The sequence below is a fragment of the Hesperophylax consimilis genome, chromosome 15, assembly GCF_061612785.1.
Source record: "Hesperophylax consimilis isolate HC1 chromosome 15, BYU_Hcon_1.0, whole genome shotgun sequence".
Classification (NCBI taxonomy): Eukaryota; Metazoa; Arthropoda; class Insecta; order Trichoptera; family Limnephilidae; genus Hesperophylax; species Hesperophylax consimilis.
The window spans coordinates 23464579-23490782 of record NC_142850.1 but is presented as its reverse complement, the minus strand read 5'-3'; the positions used below and the strand labels follow the sequence as shown (position 1 = coordinate 23490782).

General features: G+C 33.7%; 1 protein-coding gene across 10 annotated transcripts in view; it reads right to left on the bottom strand.

The window, feature by feature from the left end:
• Positions 1-26204, bottom strand: part of LOC149417511 (glutamate-gated chloride channel) — an 87625-nt gene that overhangs the window by 18569 nt on the left and 42852 nt on the right. For 4 of the 10 annotated variants that reach the window (XM_089640345.1, XM_089640348.1, XM_089640351.1 and 1 more), the window contains exons 3-4: positions 18506-18582; positions 14893-15005 (exon numbers count right to left, since the gene is read on the bottom strand). In XM_089640345.1, the coding sequence (XP_089496471.1) occupies positions 14893-15005; positions 18506-18582 (190 nt within the window). Of the gene's footprint in view, positions 1-1067; positions 1136-3545; positions 3614-6645; positions 7118-14892; positions 15006-18505; positions 18583-20698; positions 21067-26204 lie in introns of those variants that run through there. The other 6 variants (XM_089640346.1, XM_089640349.1, XM_089640353.1 and 3 more) reach the window with 4 other exon arrangements.

Here is a 26204-nt window from a genome sequence, read left to right as displayed (position 1 = left end):
TGTAAATATCATTACTAAACACCTCTGGGTATCAAAAAGCCCCATCTGTTGGTTTCTTTGGCATACACCTATTATAGGAACAGTCAAACAAGTTACTTTTCCAATTTTGATGGGAGAGAAATGTTTCCCCTACAATAGAGTTAAAAATTTGTTTTTTGATAAAAAAAATGAATAGGCAATAAATAAAGATTGTAAAAAAGGAAAGCACACCCAGCAGCACGACGCTTGTGATGAGATGATTGTCAACTGGTCAATCTAGACGAACTATGGAGGCGCGCGCTTCATATCCGGCTATCCGCAAATATTCTCAATCTACACTATTACCACAGAGAAACCTCCAGTGACACTAGATACTTAGCAGATGAAGAGGACATCAAGAGATGTCTAAAAGATCTGAGGGATAGTGAGAAGGAATATGTGCTGATGAACCCGCAGGCGGTACACAGATGACAGACAATGAGATGAACCAAGGTAACGAGGAACGTTTTACGAACTCTGACCAATAAAATACTACGATAATATAACTAGACATCTTTAGACCAATATTAAAAATCCACATATATTCAAAACAAAAAAAATACGAAACGCTAATAAATACTGGAAGGCTAATTATTGAAATCAAACATAAAACGTAAATAAAAATTAAGTGTACGATCGATTGTTTGGTGTTGAAAACATCCGGATGTTCAGAGCATTCATAAATCGAAACAAGCTGTGGCCCTCGATCCCCAGAAAGTGGTGACAAAGTGAGATAATAAGGTGCTTTTCGTAGATGTATCAGGAGAACTTTTTGTGAATTTCACAGCCAAAAATACCGCCAAGTTCTTCAAAATTATATTATTTATCTTCAGTAACTTTTTTTCCCTTTGTTTTGACAATAATAAATAAATGATTCAATAAATAATAAAAACTGTATCTTCTTGGAACTGAGAAACAGAGCAATTTGAGGAATTAAAAAAGGGCGTCAAATATTTTTGGCTGCATACCTGAGTCACCGTTGTAAAAAATAAACTTCGTCGTTACTGTAAGGGTTTTGTTTTTCAGAGCTTCTGTGCCACAGAACTTACCATAGTGACGTCGTCGATCTTTGAGATACTTCTCACAAATATGTTGACCCGGACAATGGCAGGTCCCTCTAGCGAGGCATCGGAAAACAAACAAATGATTTATTTCATATCAGGTGTTCCACGAGGATCATCTCTTGGACCTCTACTATACACCGTTTAGCACAATCGTTTGGGACTATTCTAGTCATTATTACAATACTTTATCGTTTCATCTCTTAGTACAAAGCATTATGCTCAAAATGTTGTTTTTTTGCTTCCTTATAAAATTAGTTTAAAAAATATTCTGGACTTAAATTAACAACACAAATATATCACAAAAAAGTAAACCGAAAAGCGTAACATAAAAGCGATACATTATATTTATACCAGTACGAAGATATTTCCAAAGCCCAGAATTCCATTGTATGAGTCTGAGAATTTTCTTTTTTTGGCGTAAACGATAAGTATTTGTGTGAGTTATTTTGATGTGTTAAAAAAGCTTTTGTAGGTACTGTTACATTTTTGCTTCGCCATCAAACAGCTTTGAAAACTTACCGAAATAGTTGTTTTAATCCACAGAACTCTTAGGAACACGATAATAATATGAAATATACTTACGGGAAGATAACAGCTACCCGATTCTGTAAAGTTGAAATTCTAAGCAAGAAACAACCACTCATCCGAACCAATGGAAAAGTATCGAATTTGCAAAACCTCAAAAGTAATCAACCACTTACAAAAAAGGAAGGAAAATTTTGAATTGCACACTGTAACATTTTAGAAAAAAAAATAATGTTCTATTGAAAAAAAAAATTGCAACAATTTTCTTCTATTGGCAGTCATAATGTCAAACCAAAACCAAAACCAAAAGTAGTACAATCATATGCGCCATGGCTTTATGGAGGAAGGTGATATTTGCCGAGATGGGAAAAGGGTAAGAACTAGAGACCCTACGAGGAGTTGGGAAGTAGTAAAAGGTCAGCCTTCTCTGATCAGATTTAAGGAGACCGTATATGATTGTAAAGAAAACATTTCCAAAATACTAAAAACAGTAGCTAAATAGATGGTAAATTGGATGAAGGCATGCAGTAATGTTAGTGTTAGAGAAATAACCATCATTTTAGGTGACTGTACGTATGTATGTTTGCTTCCTTCTCTTTGACGGGTGATTTTAACGGTGCAGTGAATGTAGAAATATTGTTTTATTAGTATGTATTGCTGTGGTATCATTCGCTTATCTCTAGATTCACCCCATGAATAAAGCATTGATAATTTAATTTATTTAAAGAGATACATTTGAATGCACCTCAAATTACTGCAACGCGGTTCTGAATTATACAGTTCCTTAAATTGTTTCGTCTAACTTGGGTTTAATTTGAAAATCTTCAACTTTATAGGCATAGGGCATAAATGAATTTTTATTAAAACACATTATAATAAATGCCAATAGTTCTCGAATTTTTGCGGCCAAAGGCTGTTAGTAATTTAATTTGACAATATGAGGTACTTTAATCTGGTTACGCATGTTAAATTATACTTATTGCAAAAAAAATACCACTGAAGGTTGTGTAATTATTGTATAGGAACTTTCTTTCTTTACCAATACCAGTAAACGTAGGGTTCAAGAGAATTAATGATTCAATACTGTTGATTTAATGCTGTAATGCAGCATTTGCAAGTTGTTGAGACGTGAATTGGCGACAGATGTTAATATGCTGTATGGGCTATATTTGTTAGTATAAATTTTTAGTGATAGTTTAGAGAAAGTGGTAAACATTACCTATGAATGATTTTCTACGTTTGCCTAAGTCCAATTCTACAAGATTACTTTCAAAGGCCAATCATCGTTTTAGTCTTAATGATGTCACAAATCTTCGTTATTGAAGGGAATAAGAAAAGCGGCATCTAATTATCACAGCGATAGACGCATACTTTAAAAAATAAAATAAATCTATTACAGCATACGAATTCAAAAACAAAAACAAAATTATAACCCAGAAAAGAATAAAAAGAATTTTATTTAATACCTGTTTCAAAAGTTTACCAAATCCTAAGTAAAAAAGTTAAACCCCAAATTAAAATTATGAACAAGTGCCAACACTCAGTGAGTAAAAAAAGAGTGAAGATTTTTATCAGAAAGACCTTATCTGACACACGCAAATGACCAAATTTACGTTTGTATGAAAGGCCATTTTTTAACAATGTAATAACATTACACTGCAAATTTAATAACAGTGTCAACAAAGACTCAAGTTCTGATTGATGACAGACACAATATATTTTGAATTCAAAAAAGATCATTTTTTATCCATTTCAATTTTCGCTCTGTCATTTGTTAAGATACTCTTGATTGGTTAAAAAGTAACCTTTGATACATTTTTGGCATATAAATTGTTGTCGAATATGAGTTAAAGTTTCCCTGAATCTGACAACTCGTGAAAGTAAAAAAAGTGGCTTTGACTGGTTTATGGTTGTAAGGATGTCCTGAAGGCGACTTACCATTTTAATGTCGCTTATGGTGAGGATGTTTCTCACAAACAGGTTAATTCGTACCACGGCCGCTCCATCTGAAGAGGAGCGAGACAACAGTATGGCACACAAAACACGGACATACACATGGACACATCCAGATTGGACCTTCTTAGGTAATTCAACAAAACGTACACCAAGGCATCGCAAGAGTTTATGAAAACCGAAATGTCGCAAGGCTCCGATCTGGGGCCGTTGGTAATTTTTTTATTTTTTATTCGGGGTCATCAAAGCAGACCATATAAGAAACGAACTAGAGTATTACCACATATATATCTTGATCAAAACTCCCGATCAAAACATTTTTCATATTAAGCTAGAAGGTTAATAAATCGCATCTGACTATAAATAAATTATTATGTTACTTTATTTTGTCATTATATGTTATTTGAGCCTATCCTTGATATTTTAAAGTTTATTGTTTTATGACTGTTTATCTAAAGTTTTAAATAGTTCACGTTATTATTTGTTACTGAAACTTTTATTCATGTTATACGTTTTGATTGAATGTGGGATAGTGACAAAAGGAATATATATTTTTTAATTTTGCGTATTTGTGGCTCCAATTTGAATGTGTCCAATAATCATGCAAATCCATATAGACATCAAATAATTAGTTTTGCGGAGTAAGGTATATTTTTTCATAAATGTTATATAATAGTACATAGTTCAATAGTTTGTGTGAAACAGTTATAAAATCACATATGCAAATAAAAACACATCGATATGGAAAGAGTTGAAGGTGATAGATAATGGTTTTTGGTGTCATGTGTAATTATTATTAACATTCAGGATGCAAATAGCATACAATAACTTAAATATACCACTTGCATTTTCACTTGGTTTCAAAAGACCGAGAAACCATTTTTCGAATAAACCTAAATGTGGAAAAATAAACACATACAACAGTTATGAGCAGGTGTCACATTACCACACCTGCGCTCTCATTAAGAACATCTGTGTGATGAAACATTTAATGTGAAATTATTTGCAGAATCATCAAATAAATCATCATTGCTGATTTGGCGTTTTCAAAATATCAAACCTCATTAATTTAATAAGATGTATGAAAGTAAAACCGATTACGAAAAGTTAAAAAAGGGGATGGAATAGTTGGATGTAGGCATGCAACAGTTCCGATGTTCGAGAAATTAACATCATTTTAGGGTGCTGCATTGAGCTTTTTTAAATCTGATTAATTTGAAATAATTTTTCCCATTTATTGAAATCATCTTCTCCACCTGAATGATGTTTAAAATCTAGATATCTCCAAGAAGGGGAATAACAGCTTCTAAATATCACACCCATTGACGCCTACAGATAAAACATTAAAAAAACACATTGATTAATGCATACATGTTCAAGAACCAAAAATTATACAAGCACACTTACTATCCACAAAAAATATATAAGATTTGAGGGTTTCATCGGCGGATTACGTATAACAACGAGAACGTACAGCTTAATAATGAAATCTTAGTAAATATGCACTTGTCCGTCACTTTGAAAATTTTGATTAATTGATATAAAAACAATGATTTCTGTAGGTGTGGTACATTTTTAACTGATTGCAGCTATCGTAACCTAACCATCATAGATTACAAGATTTTATTTAAAACTTTTTTGACATCATAGAAGAACTGCTGCAATTACGAATTACAATATATATTTTTTTATTTTACAATTTAAACCTGCTAAACTGCTCAACAGCTGCTAAACTGCTGCTAAACAGTTTGTCAGCAGATTTTGTAGTTGTTAGCAGTTTTGCAGTTTGTCAGCAGTTTTGCAAGTTTGTCAGCAGACATCGTTATTAAAATTCACAGAAAGTCGTATTTATTGTAACTTTTAATAAACATGAATAACATAAGATATATTTTCTGCTTCATCTCTTCATTTTAATAAAACTTTAATTGAAAAAATGCAGAATTCACTTTTGAATTTAGACTTTCATGGTAAAATAGAAGTGCAACAAAGTCGTGCATATTTTCCAAAATCTTCCAATCGAAACACTTCGAGAGTGTTTCGATTGGAAACTGACTCTTTAGGAGAAAATAATTCTATACAAGACAGTGAATTTTTATAAATTTGGCAGACCACAGACATGATATTGTGTCTCCATGTGTGTTTTGAGAATTTCAATAACTGTTTTGAAATGATATAGAGATGGTATATTTTCAAACAAAAATATTGGGGTCTATTTAGTCTCTTCTCTATATATTATAATTTCGACAAAATATGGAGCCAAATATGTTGAGCTGTATTTCTTGCCAGCTAAAATTGTCACAATTACCGCACAAATTTTCTTGTTTCGTCTCTATTATTTAAATTGATACTTGCAAATTTGAAGGTCATTGTCGTCTATAGGATTATATTTCCCTGCTATTAACTTGGCGGTTCTACAAACTAGTGACCAAATACACATGAAAATGTCTTTGCGAAATGTATTCTTCAATCGAAGACTTTATCTCTAAATCACCATAAATGCTTTTTCAAATCTGAAATCGCCGTGTTTGTTCGGAATTTCTTATTCGGTTTTTCAATATTATAGTGTCTGAAGAAAGTTTTACAAAAGAAGTGTTTGAAATGAACAAATTATGTAACTCTTTATTTTAAAATATAAACGTTACATTCAATTTATGGTTAAAATTAAGTAAGTAGGTATTTAAGAAGCTTCTTACAAATCTTATGATTTCAGAGGAACTTTTGGTTTTGATTAATAAAATAAGAGAACATTAGAGTGCTTTTATGTACGGTTCACAGAACTACTAGGAGTATTTGCTAAATATCTTGTACTAAACATCTTAGCCGTCACAATTAAGTAAATATTAAGATATTCGTTAAACATGGTAAATAAAGATTAGACAATCGACATTCAACATGTATTTATGATATGGTTTAGTAACGTTTCCAATTTCTGGAGATTTAGAGCAACATTTCTTACATTTTTCCATATTTTTAGGTGAATTTGGTAGTTAGCGTATAGAAGCGCAAGGAATTGAGGATTTGGCCGATTCCATCCTCTTTCGTTCTGGAGTATTCGTTTTGGTAGAGGTGCCAATTGGAGACTTACCATTTTAATGTCGCTAATGGTGGTGATGCTTCTGACAAAGGTGTTAATTCGTACAACGGCGGGTCCATCTAGAGATGACGAGTACAACAGTATGGCACACAAAACACCGACATCAAGATGGACACATCCACAGACAAAACAATCCAATAGACAGTTAAACAACTTATCTACAAAACTACAACTCTACAGAAGACTCAACACTACACTTTGCATTGTCTCAGTAAAGGATATATTTAATTCAAAGTCTTCCAAACAAAGAATTTGCTTCGTAGTCAATGTGCTCAAACTCATTTTGGTAGGAGTTAGCCATTCTGGATTTCAGAAATATTCCAAATAACTTCACCAAAGTTACGCAGTGCACGACGGGTCAAACGCATTCGTCATTTTCAAGCTCTACATTTTTATTTATAATACATGATTATACAATAATATGTTTTAGCTTTGAACTTTAACGTCTTTAGCGTGTCTTAAGTGTTCTCCTGTAACGTTGTTATTTTTAGATAACGTTGTTTGAATTTTCCCTCGGTTGAATAGGTTAAGTCTCATCGCAAATCTGAGTTAAAGTATACCACTGGTAAATCCGTTAGAAACCTCCTTTTGTCACAGAAAGAGAGGTTTCATGGACACCTCTACAGTAAAATTTTGATTTGTGCTTTGATTATGAAAGACTTAATAAAAAATATTTTTTAAATTACTTAATTGCAGTTAACTTGATTTGCAGTTACAGAACAAAAATGTCGTCATACAACCAAAGTTGAATAGGTAGCAAGGCAAAATGAGTTTTTTACATAGCTGACTTAGTCACCTACGCATGTCTGCTGTAAGTTACTCAATGATACCAGTTGCTTACAGATTTTTTTGTTTTTGTTTTGTGTACATCTGTGTTTTAAATTATACAAATAATATCTGTTAAAAGTAAGTAAGTAATGTTAATGGTTACGTGGTTAAAAAAATATTTTTATTTCATTTAAAATTCATAATATATTATTTGTGTAAAATTCAAAAGAGGTGTTCAAAGATTTGAAAAATCTTTCATTTGCTTTCCTGAATCACTTTTATTGGTTAGCTATTAACTTTGGCAGCAGAATCTTTAATTTTCTCTTTATCTGTTTATATACAGGGTGTATCGGCACGTACCCGACAAACTTTAACCAGCTATTCCTTAGCACATTTGGAGTAAAAAATGTTATGGGCACTTTGCTGTCCGGTAACATTTTTTTTTAATAAAAAATTTACTATTCATATTTTCACCACATGTCACCAATGTTTTATCCTTTGTCAAAGTTTTAAAACCCATCTGGCAATATTTTGTTCGAGTTTCGTTGAATAATGTACGTACGCACAACGAAATGGCACGGCACCATTCGTCTCATTTTTAACTATTATTATTTGGTGTGTACGAAAGAGCGAGGACACTTTTTGACACACTTGCCAATAACAGCTGTTGAACACGAGAAACAATGCAAATGACAGTGACGGAGTGTGGATTTTTTATTTATTTTTTGTTTTTAATGGAAAAAAAATGTTACCGGACAGCAAAGCGCCCATAACATTTTTTACTCCAAATGTGCTGAGGAATAGCTGGTTAAAGTTTGTCGGGTACTTGCCGATACACCCTGTATACTGCAAAATCTTTAATTACTCTCATGAGTTAATTTTATTTGTTAGCTATAAGTTTTAACAAAAAAATCTTTAATTCGCTCTCTGTCATTATTAGCTATTAAATTTGAGCTGTATTCAACGACATGTTTTTGATTATCTTTTAACAAGTTCGAGAAAGGGTTGTTTGAAAAATTTATATTAAGCCAGATTTATGTACTTAGATATGTTATTGTCAATGTGGATATGCCCATTACATGCAAATCCATATAACATAATATCATGGTGTATGTAGTTACCCTTGTTATAATTATCGCACGATAAGGTCAATTTCATAATTAATACGGACCTAGTTCATACAAAGAATAGTTCAATGGGTCTGTGTCACAGTTTTAACACAACATTAGTACATATTATTAGAAAGGGGCCTGATGGACTATATGGATAATTTGCATTAATGATTTTCTGAAAAACATAACTGAGTAAACATTTTTTTTTTAAATATCTGAAAGTTCCTTAGGAGAAATTCCAGCCTACTGCTTATTTCATAATTTTTTTTACACCCATCCAAAGGGCCAAATTTAGGTGACGTCAGATGTATCCAAATCAGCTATGATTTTAACTGCCTTAGCTAGTGGAGATAGTTCCGATGACGTCATGACTCGTCCGGTCAACATGTAGCATTTAGAATTTTTACTCATTTAATATATTTTTATCTACCAAAAATTCTCTAAATTAGTGTGTGTGTGTGTATCTATATATTTTTTTAAATACATTATCTGTATAGCTGTTTTTTTTTAAATTTGCGATGTGGGTATGGGTACCGCCACCCCGGGAACCATTTAATGGATAGCCAACACCTCTGCCATAGATCACCCCAAGTGGTTAGTTACGTTTGGTGACTTAGCCGGAGTGCACGGGTTAATTGGGTGAGGTTTGTATAGGTCTTGGCGGCGGATGCATTTGCCCAACTACTGCGTGGCAGGCCGGATCGGGATTAATAAACACCTCTCCTACCCATATTTCCCCCCAGATTCTTACCCACCTCTCCTACTCTAATTCCCCCACAGATTCCTACCCACCTCTCCTACTCTAATTCCCCCATAGATTCCTACCCACCTCTCCTACCTATATTCCCCCCAGATTCCTACCCACCTCTCCTACCCATATTCCCCCCAGATTCCTACCCACCTCTCCTACCCACATTCCCCCACAGATTCCTACCCACGTCTCCTACTCTAATTCCCCCACAGATTCCTACCCACCTCTCCTACCTATATTCCCCCCAGATTCCTACCCACCTCTCCTACCCATATTCCCCCCAGATTCCTACCCACCTCTCCTACCCACATTCCCCCACAGATTCCTACCCACCTCTCCTACTCTAATTCCCCCACAGATTCCTACCCACCTCTCCTACCTATATTCCCCCCAGATTCCTACCCACCTCTCCTACCCATATTCCCCCCAGATTCCTACCCACCTCCTCTACCCACATTCCTCCACAGATTCCTACCCACCTCTCCTACCCACATCCCCCCCCAGATTCCTACTCATACCCTTTTCCTTCCAGAACTTCTCCTCTCCTTCGTTTCCCTAAAAAGACCCTTCACAAATCATTCACAAGATGGCATAGGCCCCTGAGGGAAATTATTTTTAAAGAGTGTCAAGAAGAATTTAAATATTATCAATAAGCTGAAAACCTTTTTGAATGATCCTCTGCTAAATTTGTTCCCATTTTAACCCTCTCCTTCAAGGCTCGAAAGGACGTTACTAGCCACACATATCATATTCCATTAGCATCAGAGTCTCTGAGGAACAGATCTGACCACAAGCGTTCATACATTAGTTTACATACAGGTATTTTTTTTATTTTTTTCCATAATGCAATGAGACGTGTTTTGTTCGCCGTTAGAAAGAGACATAACTAATCTTCTCAGTTCGTGTCAAATATTTATACTTGATTCCATGGATAAGATCCTAAAAAATAGTCGAAGTGTTTGACTATAAATTGGTGGGAATTTTTCGTCGTGTGAACGTAGCAATATATTATACCGACGTTAGATATCCTCTTTGGATAGTTCAATGAAATGGCCCAATTTTAATGGAAAACTGAAACTAAATTCCTTGAATTAAATCAATTTCTATTTCCAGTTAAAGTAACACGAACCCGTGGTCAGTACCGTGGACTGTGAATTTGTAGCCTTGCTTCTATCACGTCACCTATTAATTATTTAAAAAACCTACACAGCAATAAACGACGTTTAAATTTTAAAATTTAAATCACACGTATCCATTCTTCAGCACGCGACTGTATAAATTCACATCAAGAATTCTATTTGTAACCGATTGAAAACGAAAATACTAATAATTTAATAATAACATTTGACCTTATTTTATTCTACATAACACAACAACACAGCGTTTCCCCAAAGGGGTAGGAGAGGATTTACCATCACACAATTCTTTCTTGGCACACACTCTTTAATTCATTCAAATGCACATATCCTCTTATTTAAAAAAAACATGTATTAAATACCTAAAAAAATTCAATTTGGACTCAGTTTACTTTAAAACCAAATTTAAACCAAATGAGTCTATACCACAAAATTGACTACAAATGTAATGTAGTAGATTCAAGAACATTAATGGATAGGTTTTCTAATTTAGAACTATTAATTTTATCAAATATTTATAGAATATATCCCCAATTTACGCACGAACTAGGGCCCAAACAAACTAATGTAAGGTTATCCGTTCAATAAATAAATTTGATATATGAAGAAGTTTGCTCAATTTCACCAAAAGTAAGGAAAAATTTAATCTTATTCGGGCACATGGTTACGCCAACAACAAAATTCTATCAATTTGACTCTTCAGTGTTGTCAAAGGATTTAATAACAACAAAAATATGACTCTACAAAGGTACAAAGAATATCCATTGGAACTGAAAACATCAATCTTTTTTCCACCTCCTGACAAAACAAAATGCGTTTTCTTTTCAAGCATGAAATGAAAATGGTTTTTAATAGGAGAGGTAAAATAGGGGTTTGATAAATGCTTAAATTCATGCTTTCATGAAACTTTGATCATACATTTATCTTTGCACTGTGAAGATCTGTAGAGCTCGCCCAAAAAAGTGGCGGAACACCCCTCTAGGAGGGGAATTTTTGTAAAATGCATGTTTTCAAACCAGGTCGAGTGAGGTATCGTTTATTATGTTTTCATTAGTGCTGAATCGAATGAGTCTACTTCTAAGTCGATAGAATCAATATTTGGTGAGATAAGCCAGGTTTTTAGTTAATAAACGTAAAAAAAAATATTATACACCAGCATAAAATACGCTTATCATCATCTAATCACACGACAAATTTGTAATTTAATTCCTTACAATATATCGCATTTACGCAATACAACGCATTACTTAGCAATCTAAAACTTCCAGTAACAAACAAAAAAACATTGGCAAATGCTCCTAAGAGAATCGGCTGCGCGGCCTTTATCATACAAAACTTAAATTCGGATTTGAGGCCGTAATACTCAAGCAAACTAAATTTCTTTTTAGCAAATTTCTTGTTCGGATATATGCTTCTTTTTTATTTGCGTTTAAAATATTGACATATTGGCCATTAAAAAAAATCAGTTTTGTTTGATTTTAGACACAACTTTGAAATTATTTTGTGATTTAATATAATGAATGATTAATAAAATAAAACTTCGTAATAAACGTCGTTTTTTGCGTAAAAAATTAAATTTATATCCAACAAATTTGTGTTCCAACGAAAATCGGTCGTTTGTGATTTTAATTTACGGTCATGAAAATAAATTTTTAAATCATCTTAATTTTTATATTAGTAAAGTAAACAGAGTGAAACTATTTTTTTAAATAATCACATTAACTCACAAATAATTGCCAAAGTTGCTTCTAAAATCATGAAAAATGTCATTCTTTTATAGTCTATATTTTATATTTTAACAAATAAAGATATTTGCTATCGCTTGGATTAAAAAAAAATATTTTTAGTTTTTAACCAGCGACACGATCTTTTTTTGGAACTCTTTCACTTCTGTACATCTTTCTGAATGTTTTAAAAATTAACTGTGTTATGTCTATCTAGTCTACTATAAAATCTACGCATACTCATCAATGAACTCCCTTTTAAATTCGTATTCTTATGTAATAACTTAGTGAGTAAAACCTCAAATTGTAATATTTAATTATGACAATATTATCGATTCCTAAACGAAAATCTGAAACAGAAAAAGATACAGTCATATTTAGAACTCGAACCCAGGACCCTTGCAATGTTGGTAGTTCTTATTCGAAGTATGATACAGTTGAATATTACCGAAGGAGATAGGGTCCCGTTGCAAGGCAATAGTCCTGGGTTCGAGTCTTTTCGAGTATCTTTTTCTTTTTCAGATTTTCGTTTGGGAATCGCTAATATTTTCTTCAATAATTAAATAAAAATAATGACCTTTTAACTGTATAATGTTGTCTATTACAAAAGGGGCTTTATTAAACTCTTAAATAAAAAAAATAAATAACAAGAGTTACCCCTAAGAGGGGAGTTCCATAATTTTGAAACTTCCCTCTTAATCGAAATTTTATTATTATTTTTTTAAACTAAGCAACTAATTAACAATCGCCCCGTTTGTCTATAGGAGTAGGCAGAGATGACGGACCGCCAAACAACCCAGAAAAGGCCAAGGCGATATGTATGCCAATGCACACACTTCTTGCTACATTCACATTCACACATCGTCCCATACATACTCTTTTGTTATTCTGACTCTTGACATGGCCAAGCACATGAATTTGGTTCACTTGATCGTGTCATGTCTTCTTTGGCGCCCCCTGACTTCAACTACCATTCACATTCGCGCCACATATTCTCCTTATGCACCTTTCTTCTTTCATTCGCTTTACATCCCCAACCATCTAAGCATCCCCTTCTTAATCTTACTTATTGCGCTTACATCAACCTTGCATTCTCTTGCGAATCTACAGATCTATAGACATCAAAACCAAATTGCCAGATCCTGAACTTTCTCAACTGTCTTGAAGAGAAAACATTGATGGAAACACAAAATCTATTATTGGTTGTTTCCACCAAAAAGTTAATGCGTTCATCATTGATTATCTCTTCAATCCAACAAAAGACAATGGAACCCTCCCCTAACAGAAAAGACAGGAAGATTACAAAAATACAACAAAACGAATCCCAACCTATGTTTTTGGGAGTGTCCTTTCAGAACCTTATGATAAAAACATATCAATATTTTACGCAGTTCTTCTAGAAAAACAATCACAATTAGATATCTTTGACAATCTATAGATAAAATAGAGACTGATTGCAAGAAACGATCGAATCCCAGATGAACGACAAAGGGTATTACAATGTTTAGAAGAACCAAAATTCCTCAGAAAATCATAACTTTATCTTTGATCGTTAAATCATAATAATAGAAGAAAATAATCAAAGAAAATCTAAGAAAGTTTTACAAGTCCCAGTTTTTTTTAAATTGTAGAACGTTGAGAAGATTCCTGGTTGTTAACCAAAACAAAGGAAAAATTTTAGCTTGTGATTGTTATAGAATTAAAGAAGATGGTTTTTGTTCAGTCCCCTTGTGTGCTCAAAAGAAGACATTCATAGTTCGACTTCGCAACAGCTTAATAAAACCCTGTTATACCTGTGTACACCTCAAAAGAAATCTTTAAAACCTGATTGATCATACACCTCGTTCATGAGTACCGTATAATTAATAACATAAGAAGTCAGTTTTTCAATTGTATTTAAATTATATTTTGGCCTTTGCTAGTGGTAAACCAAAATAGTGTAGATAAACTGAACTAATATGCAAAGATTTACGATATTTGTAGTGCTATTTGGAGACAGAGTAACCAACTTTTTACCCTTACTGACAGTAACCTTAAATTACGTTGGTAACTCCAGTGATGCACCTATGAATGTCTTTCAAATGAATCCTAAGAAAATGGGCGATTCAGGATCTCAGGAAACTAATTAAAATTTTCTTAGAATTAGTACATAATTGTAACATCATTAGTTACAGTGCTTTTATTTGCTTTGTGTTGGTGATAACCTTAAATCACATGGATAAATCCTGTTATTCCCCTGTGATCTTCAAAAGAAATGCCTAAGAATGTGGGCCATCCAGGATTTCATTTTAGATTGTCTTAGAATTAAATAAAAAAAACATTGGTAAACACTGTAATACTCATATTCCATTCAAATTAATCCTTATAATAAGGGCCATCCTGGATCTAAGAAGACAAGTCAAAGATCTCCTTAGAAATATTAGTTATTACAATATTACAAATAACTGTGCTTTTTAGAGCAAGGGTGACCATCTTTTGGTTTAAGCTTGTGGTCCCTAATTGGCCCTGTTCTGGCTCTGTAATTTTCTAAAAACCCTGGTCCTCAGTGAAGATTCCTAAAGAAATAATACAATATACAAAAAATTTTACTGTGCTTTTTGGGCGAAAAACTTTGGTCTGAACTGATGATAACCTAAAATGATGTAGGGGTTCATACGTTTCTATTTACACAACAGTTTTGGATAGGGTTGGGTGTGTGGTGATAGGTGTTTCAGGGTGGATAGTTATGATCGGTGATTTCAGCCTACCTGTGCCGTTGATGCCCGAGGGTCTTATCCTGGCGTCGTATCGTCCTGGACCCAGGATCTGATCCAGAACCTGTTTCTCTTTTTCCCTGAAGTTGATCTTCGCATTGTTACATCTGAAATAATCAAGATTATTAAGATAATGATGTAATAACCGCCTTAAGGACTTTGGGGTTCATCGTTTGAAGCCATGTATTATCAAATAATACTATAAACAAAGGGAAATATGGGATGGAAGCGTGTCAACTGTCGCCGAGCTACGACAAAACTTCATGGACTGTCAAAGTGGAGGAGCCAATGAATTTTATGCGTGTATTGCAGGAAGAGATTTGCATTAGTATGAATTAACGATGTTTGCGATTCTTTCGTGCGCGAATTTTCATATGAATAATGATTCATGACCATCGATATATAATAACAAGAGATTAGCCCTCTTAAACTTAATTTCAATCTAAAAATAACACCACCGAAGAGTAATTTCATAATAAAACTCCGCAACGAATTCCGATCCGTCACTTTGAAAGCCAAGATATAAATGCAAGTTCCCTACAAAATGAAATAAAGAACACATTTTTCGCTCAAATCCCATGTTGCAGTTTGTTAAGTTTATCGGCCAATAGCGAGCCTAAAATGCATCGCGTCTCAACATATAGAGATGATCTACCTTACATATCTCTAACTGCCTCTATTTCGTGTTTGAAATATGAGTCAAATGAGGGAGACAAATTTACTCCGCGCAGACCAACAAAAGGTAAAAAGTAATACTTCTTCCGACCTTTTGACTGCGAGATAAAGCGCTTTCTTTTTGAAATATGTTTTCTTAAACCAAAATTTTTGGTTTCGGTGTTAATTTGAATATTCAAACGCCCTGTCTAGTAAAATACTTGTTCGATGTTCATGACCCATTACGATAATTTCTATTATTGTATGAATCTCTGACATAAACCGTTATTATAAAATGCATCGGACGCCTTTTCGAAGTTAAATACATCCCCGACAAATCTAGGAAAAAGGGAACAAAAACAAAACTTATTTTAATGTGATGTTTTAACTGCCGCAAAGGAACTGCGGATCTAATGATCTGATGGAAATATTGTTATGTTGTAGACAATTTTTCCTACCCACAGAACAAATGTAACAATCAAATCATGTTCGGACGTCATTTCTGTCAAACGAGTAGTAGACCCGAATGCAACTGACGTCAAACCCGTAGTCGACCTACGAACACTAGCAACATATTAAGCGGGTACTGAAGAGCGCACGAAAGTCGAGTCGCTTGGAGTACCTCCATGTACGAATGGCTGAAAGGCTTTCCGAAATAATTAAAATTGTAGGTATTTAAGACACCATCTGTGGGTACAATCTTGTTCATTTAGTAGCAAATATTCCGGAAATAATTGAAAATAACCGATATTTATAATTCTCAGGGAAAGTATTAGATTACTAAATTTATTTCTGCAGTGTCAGATTACAAGACGTGACAACATAATTACACGCACCATTAAACAAGAGGTCAAAATCTGTGCCAGCAAAATATGAATGTGAACAATCAATGAGCAGGCAATTCGTATACGTGTGATCCTGTACTTACCACCGATTTAAAAAGTCGATTTTTGGTATAACTTTTTTGATTAGAGTTTTCGTTTTCGAGTAAATCGAGTCAAATTTTAAAATGATAGATCTCTAGGGATTAAGATCCGCTATTTAATGTCTTTGAAATGTAAAGATTCTTATACCTGCACAAGAAGTTTTTAAGATAAAAAGAAAAAGTACCTACAACAAAAAAAATCGAATGGCTTATATATAAAAAACCAATAGTCTTTTTTATCAACCAGTAGCATCTTTAACAAAAACGAGTAGGTGGTAATATTGTATTGAGGGTGCACTTAACAACTCTTCGTTAAAGAGGAAGTGACCAATTCGCAAAACTTCAATTGTGATGCTTATGAAGTCAGCAGAAGATGATCAACATACTGTTACAATTTGAGCCAGAGTAATTGGATGATATATTTTATAAAATGTGATATACATAATCGAAACATGTTGATAATCGAGTGAAATTTAGAATTAATCGAAACCTAAAAGTTTAGTTCTTTTGAAAAGAATATCTCAATTTTATTATGTCCATAACTAGAAAATACATATTTAAAAAAAAATCTGCTACTGGCATTATACCTAGCTCTCTCATTAAAAATTTAGGCGTATTAGATCTATCAAAAAATTTATATATAAAAATGCAAAAATCAGTCATTTTAAATACATGTAGGATTACGAAAGATTTTTTAAAATATTTATATTGAGGGATCAGTAGGATTTATAGGTCCAGTTAGAAGTTCTACCGAGCCGAACCCTCTGATATGGAAATATCTGGAGTCGGTGAATTATTTTCCCATTTGATCTCTAGTGAGTTGACGTGTTGTTCTTGTATTGTTTTGTATTTATTATGCTTATATAATGCACTTGCATAATGTGGATTGACTAGATGATTATTTGTGGAAAAGTGTGTGGAAGGGTTTAGTTTTTCCTGTGGGGAAGATTTAACCCGGTCATAAAGTCGAAAAAATGTATAGATAAAAATACACGCTGAACTCGATAAATTTATCAATCAACAGTTTTTTGCTAACAATGGATACAATAATCGAATCAAGGAACTCAAGGAGATTCAAAGAAAAACAGTTTTTTAAAATTTTTATTTTTTATTATTTTTAAAATTTTAGTGCGCTTCTCTATAATTCGTATTATATATATCCTTTTTAAAATATCTACAGTAATATTCTTCTACTTTTTATAGCTTCCGGAGCTTCATTAATTGGCTCCATCACTTAGGTCAGGGTTTCCCAACCCCGTGCCCGCGGGCACCATGGCGCCCGCGGGCCCGACCCCGACCCGCCACTATTCGACAGTGAAATAATTTTTTCGTAAACATTAATAAAAAATGTGAATTATTTTTATTTATTTGTTAGAGGTTTATTAAATACGTTCGTATGTTTGCGATATTGTATATATGAGTGGTTCCTTAGCTGACAGTACTTGTCGCAACCTGTCTAGCGGCGAGCCAGACTGCACTCTTCACGCTAGCCAGGAACGGAGAATTCTATTTGCACATCACTCCTTGTATACGCAGAAAACCTGAAGTAAACGTACGCAGCGAACTGAGCCGATGAACGCCGAAGGCGCCAAAAAACATGGCACATGACTCTGCCAGCTCTGTCTGTCAGTGAAAGCAATAAGCATTGGCCAGACAGCCAAACTGACAGGAGTCACGTGCTCGTACCGTCCCGATCGGTTCGGCGATCATCGGCTCACTTCGGGTTTTCGTCGTGTACAATGAGTGATGTGCAAATAGCATTCACCGCCTGGAACCGCGTTGTTGTCATTTTGATTGCGATTGCTGCCCCGAGTTTGTCGATTAAAAATAGGTGGTGCCCGCCACGGTGCCGATATTTATGCTCTAGAGTACAAAAAGGTTGGGAACCCCTGACTTAGGTAATAGTCCCTCTAGTTTGGTCGTACCTTAACTCCAATCGGCAAGCTTACAAGCCATGTATTCCTTTATTTGTATTATCTATGAAGTTTTGGTTTAATAGTGTTTCAATAATAATAGTTGGGGGCTCACCTGGCTAGTTGGAATGAACAGTAAAGTAGCGCCAGAAGAAGCCAAAGATTGCGGGAAGAATCCGCCATAACAGTCCTCTGAAACAATACAAGAAATCTGGTAAGATTCGTAGAGTAAGATTAAATTAAATATAGAAGTAGGCGAGGTCGCAAAGGAAATTTTTAAAAATTCCACAATCAGCAACACAAAATATCAATACAACTTATTCCTGCGTGGTATGCAATACAGTAATATACAACCCGCTATATCTTGAAAATACCAATACAATTTGATGGCCGCAACAAAGGTGTCATATTGAATATGTTCTTCGCATGCCAACATATCGACGTTAGCAAAAAGAAGATCACTAAGCTGAAGAGAATACAGTATTTTTACTGATTTTTTAACCACTTGAGCGGTTATAAATTTACCATATTGTTTAAGTAATACCATTCCTCTAAATACTAGTATTGAAACATATAAAACTGCTTACTGCGGCTTAAATTCAATGAATTCAAATAGATTTCACAGTTTATCCCGCATTTTTAGGTTATATAAAATCGGCTCATTATGGCAAGCGATTGCTCAAAACGTTTTGGCATAATAAACCAAAAATCGCTCCAGGAAGCTCCATTTTGGGAAGATTCACCAGGGTAGTGAACTAAAAATATTGCCAATCTATCCCTAGCTCTACGTCAGGTTAGGTAAACCAATTTTGAAGCCTGCTGGAATGATTAGTATTTAATCAGTTAATTAAAGTGGAGCGATCTCACCGAAGAGGTGAGTTTGGCGAGCGCCGTTCACGCTTCGGAGAATTTTCAATACTACGGTCGACATCCACGCTCTGCGCGTATAGATAATTGATGTTCCCGGGTGATGTTTTTCGACGAGCGATATAGAATCCGCTCCCACCACGTGACTTATGACACATAGTATTTCTTTTATCACTCTATTTTCGATTATATTATTGCTAATTATTATTATTAGATTGACTGAAATTTTGGGAGTGCGTTGCTCCAACGCTCCTTAGAGCTAGCCGCCACTGCTTAAAATACAAAACTGTTCAACAAAATATTATTAGAAGGTGACTAAATTCATTACCCTTCGTTTGTATGTGTCTTGCATTTTGCCTAATTTATTATTTCCCAAAACACAACGAATTTATTCAAATTGTTCACAAGGAATCAATTTTCTTTTTTAATCAGAAAACTACATCATGGGCCTCACGCACGGAAAACAAACATAAAAGCCGACTCAAATACACTAGGATGCATTATTTTTATAAGAACCCGAAGACTGATCGATTAATTTTTATTACATAATATAATCATACCGGTCAATCTGTGAGAAATAGTTAAGATGCATGCAAATTCTCAAGTTATTATTTTATAAAATTATCTTTTAATTACTGTCTGTATCTATGTTTTCTCCTTAAATTTTTTTTTGTTTTTTTAAAGAAAGACAAACATTCCCAGGTTACGAATAACCCAACAATGTTTGAAAATCTCCTACTACCACCACAGAAAGCCGAAAATGTTGCTTGTGTTGTGATGGAGGACTTAGCCAGCCGAGGAATCGAACACGCGACGCTCGGGTGAGACCCAAGCGCTATGCCCACTCAACCACTGACCGGTCAGTCAGTCAGTCAGTCAAATAAATAAATAAAAATAAAAAATCTTTGCCCAAAAATGTTAGTGTTAAACCAACTCATAATACATGAAATTTTGAAATAAAACTTTTACAATATGTAAATTACACTAGAAAAATATATGCCCTCATCCGAGATTTAATCTCGGGATCTTCTTTTATTCGAGTATTTGCTCTAATCACTAAACTATCTTAAATAATAAATAAGTATAAACGTGGGAGGCCGATGTGGGTACCGCCGCTTCGGGAACCATTTATTGTATAACCAACACCAAGTGACCTCTCCAGCCGGACTCTCTCGACTCATCGCCTTGAACCGCAGTTTGGTTAATGGACTCATGCGAACGTTACTCCTAGTCACACTGACCCCCAGGTTCCTACCAACCCCTCATATATTTTTTCTTCCCAGAACTTTCTCTCCTTCCTTTACTTAAAAAGAATCTCCACACAGCATCCCTAAAGAAGACATAGGCTCAGAAGGAAATTATTTTCCTCGTGAAACCTTGTGTGAAGCAGTGAAATAAAAATATGAAATAACAATCTTAAAAACCCTGAAATATTTATTACCTTAGTCAATAATTTCAACGTAAACACAACATTTGTGTTGATCACCAACAAAGTCACACACTGAAGAATATATTCACTATGAAAACACGCACTAATTTTTAAACTTTTTCGTATTGTTAAGTCAAGAATCACAGAATCGTTGTACAAGAAAAATAAACTCGAATAATTTAAAATTTCCAACTACTAAGTTAGCACTTTAAATTAGATCGAATCCAATGAAAGTCACAGATATGAGAAATGATCACTCACAGATCAACTGATGTAACGTCTTATCTATTTGGCTAGAATTACTGAGTATTTGACTTACTGACTTACTGACTTACTGCCTTACTGGCAGAGCCGTGATCGTAACACTGACTGAGCGGAATGCTACGTTCCCAAATAGATTTCAACTTCAGCAGAGAAAAGCGGTGCGGCGATGTCCCACATGCAACATGCATAAAGTTATTATATCCACTGTTTGGATTGTGCTTGAGCTTGTTGTAGGCAATTATAGTGAATTTACTGCTCTAGCTCTCACTTTAATTATTTGGGTTTATTTAGTGTTGAAATGAAAATGGTTTATCTCGATCTAAAAGAAGTTCAAATGAAGTAATAAATTATTTCTTATTTTTGGAATAAGTTAGTGAGTAAAATTGTAATATTTAATTTTTTAAGATAATATTAGCGATTTTAAAACCCTTGCATACCGAATTTCTACTGATTTATAACAAGTTTCTCGTTAACTCTTTAAGTTTTTAGGGACCACAAAATTTTTTTTAAAGGTAATATCTATTTGTTATGCCGAAACGTTAATTATTTGAAATTCTCTAGATAGTAAAAAAACTCAAAAAGCTCCTAAAATGATTAAAAACACATTTTGTTCTGTTATTTAATATGTAATAGGCATGAAAAAATTCACAGTGTATCTTTAAATGCAACTTAATCATTTGTCGAGAAATGTTTGCTTTATTTCAAACGAGTCATGTTTTATTAAATATTTTCACAATTTTCGCTTAATTATTATCGTTTTTTTAATATTAGCGCGCTCCCTCACATCTTAAACGAAAATTTTAAACAGAAGAATCAGAAAAAGATACAGACGCATCTAGGATTTGAACCCAGGACTTTCGCCTTGCAGGATCGTTGCTCTACCAACTGAGCCGAAGGGACCCTATCTCGTTAGGTGATATTTAACTGTATCATCATACTTCGAATAAGAATTACTAACATTATCTTCATTTTCTCAACGCATATTTTTATTTTCATCTATCTTTATGTATGATCGTAAGTTTTAATGCAATCGAGAAAGTGTCTTGGATAAAATATATCTTATTTTAATTTTAATGTGCGACATCTATTGACTTTTCTGAAAGTTTAAGATGAAATTTTTATTTTACACACCTAAAATTAATTACTAAATCAGAATTTGTTTAATTAAATGTATAGATGGGACATAGTAGCAACACACTGCCTTTAAATGACTAAATTAAGTAAATTTGCCATAAATAATCCTGTTAGAGATTTATTTTTTTTCAAAAAATTCTTTATTTTTAAATACATACATCCATTTCAATTTCACTTTTGTTTTCGGTAATTAATGAATGCACTTCCAATCGAGCTGACAATCGGCACATATACTCGTTGTCGGCGACAATGCATTTTATCATTTTGGTATCAAGCACGTACACACCCGCGAACAGATACGCATTTCTTTAGGATCGGATACAGCAGTTAATTTACGAAATAAATGTCGGTCCTACCCGATAGGAAAGGTTGGTAAAATTGTCGACTCCAGTACCTGGTTAGGAAGGTTCAATCGTCTGGCAAAGCAAAAGTATTATTATTATTATGTTTTTGGTTTTAAAATACATTTTTAAATAGATTTATGTTCTTTAATTTTTTACTGGCTAAAATGTCAGAGAAACAGTTTTCAATGGTGAAATTCATGTTTCTTCGTAAAACAGTACATAAACTGTACTTAACGACAACGATGCAGCAACACTTTGATCCTTTCACTATACATGTTTTGCAAATGCTATCAACTACATAATTATGCGGACTGTTCACCAGTTTATCTCATCACAATAAAATATTAAATTAGTTTGGCACATAAAGTTAATCCTCGTACCATGTCCCAGTGTCACTAACAAACCAACACGAAAAACATAATTTTCAGACAGAAGCTTGCAAGCCATTTATACATAACTTGTTTGAAATGTAATTATTCTGCAAGATAACAAAAATATCTGACAGTTCAAATAGATATGGAAATATCTTATATGGAAATATCTTATATGGAAATATCTAATATGGAAATATCTTATATGGAAATATCTTATATGGAAATATCTTATATGGAAATATCTTATATGGAAATATCTTATATGGAAATATCTTATATGGAAATATCTTATATGGATATATCTTATATGGAAATATCTTATATGGAAAAATATGATGTGGTGGAAGACCACCATTGAGAATCGAAACCTTGTTTGACAATGTTTACACGGAGAAATATGAGTATTGATAATTTATTAGAATCTCTTAAAATTTTTCCATAATCAGGTTAAAAACGGGATTGCAGGCCATTAACGAATGAATTGATAGATTTATAGATTTACCTATGCATTATCACGTTGTCGGAACACGTGTTCAAAATTTATAGTCCCCTGAATCCGGATACAGTCCACTGATGCCATAGTCTCACTGACTCCGGATAGAAGGGGGCAGGATCTTTTGTGTGGTATTCAAATGAAAAAACTCTAATATTATAAAATCTAATAAAACAACAAGTCTGTAAGTCTCTTATTTATTCATTTACCCGTAGTAAGTGCCACAACAGAACGTGATACAAAAATATGTTGGGTTAGGCACGTTGTTTGTTTGTTATTTTTCTTCACCTCTCTGTTTAGTCATGGAACCCATTTACCTATTATAACTTATATTTTAGAAGAACTAAAAGGAAACTGATGATTACAACTTTAAGAGATGGACCTTGTCCAAATGTTTGCCGTCGAAAGATATACACATTTGCAAACGTGAAACCGCATTCTCAATCACAAACAAACTTATATTTCAAACAGTTCGACGCTAGGTTATTTGCATTTTAAGCACCCGTATCATAATATATAGATAATTTAACTTGTCATCGTTCTTGAGCATAACTGCAGATCTCACACTAAGAACAGTTCTCGTCGAATAAATTAAGACCACATAGTCGCTGTGAACTGTTGTTTGTTCATTGGCGATCTGCAGTCACGCTCGGTAAAAATGAAAAGTTACGGACATTATCGATGAAAACCTTTATCGATCGAATGTGTTAGTTACCCTGTTCTAGTTGACACACTGACGATAATTTGCGAGTTGTAATCGTTCTCTGTAAGGTCTTGTTCAGATGAATGATAGAAAGTTTTGCACCTTTTAAGATGAATTATAACTGCCATACTAGGCTCATGCCCATATTTTGATAGTCGTACATGAATAAGGTAAGAATAAAAAAAATATACTTTGTATAACAATTAATAAAACATAAGGTAAAAGGACATGTAATGGTAAAACAAAATTTAAAAAATACTGTTTGTTATGGAAACCACATTAGAAATAAAAATAAAGATTAAACTGATAAAAAGAAATTTTAAAGAAAATGGAAGTAAATTTTTTAAAATAAAATTCATGCAAAATAATACAAATTATTTTGTTTCGTCATTTTTTATTCTTTAACAAAGGTTAATTGTGTCAGTTGTGCTAGTTCCCTTTCAATTAACCAATGTTGAACACGGATAGTAAAAAGGCGTGTAGAATCATTTGACTTTAATATAAATATCGGTGTTCAATGCATTGTATATTTTAGGAGCGATGAACCAGAATTGTCGTTGAGCGAATGTGGTTCTAGTTTTGGGGATCCCAGGAAAAGCAGGTGTGTACTTGATGTTGTGGAGATACAAGCAGGTAATTTTTGCGTATGTAGCAGAAGCTTGTCTTAGTAAATAACTAGCGAATATCTAACACCCTAATTTTAGCAAATAGTTCGTTTGAGGGGTGGGTAGGTTAGCATTAAAAAATAATTCTTAAAATTAGTTTTTATACTGTAATAACTGGATTTGGTTCACTTGATCTTGCCATATCTTTGTCAGACATCCCCGACTTATTACATCATTTATGTTCACGTCATATATTCTTCTTACACTCCTTTTTTCTTTCATCCTCTCTACATGTCCAAACTACCTAATATTACGCATTACTTTTTGAATCTTAATATGTTTCACCCAGTTATACATAGTTTTATCACACATACGCCTCAGGTATTTCATTTCTACATCGTTCAGTCCACGTTCATCCTTTCTCTACCAGTTTCATACCTCACTGCCATACATTAATTTTCAATGGTACTACAATTAAAAGCAAGTCATCAAAAACAAATCAGCTGCCAAGTGGGTAAACAAACTAAAGCGATTACGTCAGATTATAGTTTGTTAGCCTTCAACAAGGGGCGGAGAATATGTCCCTACCCTTAGAAAGGGGTGGGGAATGAAAAAGTGCAATATTCTCTGGAGGGAATATCTGGCCCGCTGCCAAGCAGGGAAGGGCTAATAAGGAAGGGTGGGGTGTTTTCCCCAAGACGTCCATCAATTTGAAACTACGCTTATATTTCATACTACCCTGGTATATCTGAAAAATTGTTTAAGGAAAAAAATATCTAAAACCTTTGCAATAAAGAATATTGTTAACATCATTTTTATGTCCCATGTAAGTCAAAGGTACACCGATGATAGATTTTTTTAATATATTCCTTCTCTGTCACAAATATTCAACGATCTGTTAACTAAGTTAACTAAAATCTTACACACGGTGTCTGAAAACTCGTAGTACAAGCGGGAAACTAGTCAATCTACATCACACAAAAACACCCATGTTTTTCCCATTTTTTCGGTAGCTAAAAGGTTAAAACAAACTTTTGGAGACATTTCAATGTTTAAAAGACGTTAAACAGTTGATATTAACACCATATCGACCGAGTTAGTTTAAATTTTACCTAATTAATTCTCACATCGGTCTCGATTTACTCTAAAACGAAAGCACAAATCAAAAAAATTATCCAACAAAATCGATTCCAAATATGATGTAGATTTATCATTTTCCCACTTGTACTATGAATTTTCGGACACCATGTATTTTATACAGCTATGGTAGACCCGTAAAAACAGTTTTGAAAAAATATGTTTATGTGCTAAAAAATCTTCTTTTTTTCGTGCTAAATGCGAGCTGAGGACTGGCTGCCGATAGCTTCGTTGTAATCAGGTTTATTTCTCCCTCTTTTGCTATGAATGTATGTATGTCCAAACATCCCATTGAAAAAATAACTTTGAAATACTTTCGAGTTAATACGAGTTTCTCGATCGTTTTTTCCAAAACTTTTTCTCCTCCTTCAATTTTCGCTCGTGAAATGAGAAGAAATTCGAATAAAAAAAACTGATGTCTATCGATTCCGGTATTGTAAGAATGTGTTTTTTCTCTGATTTCA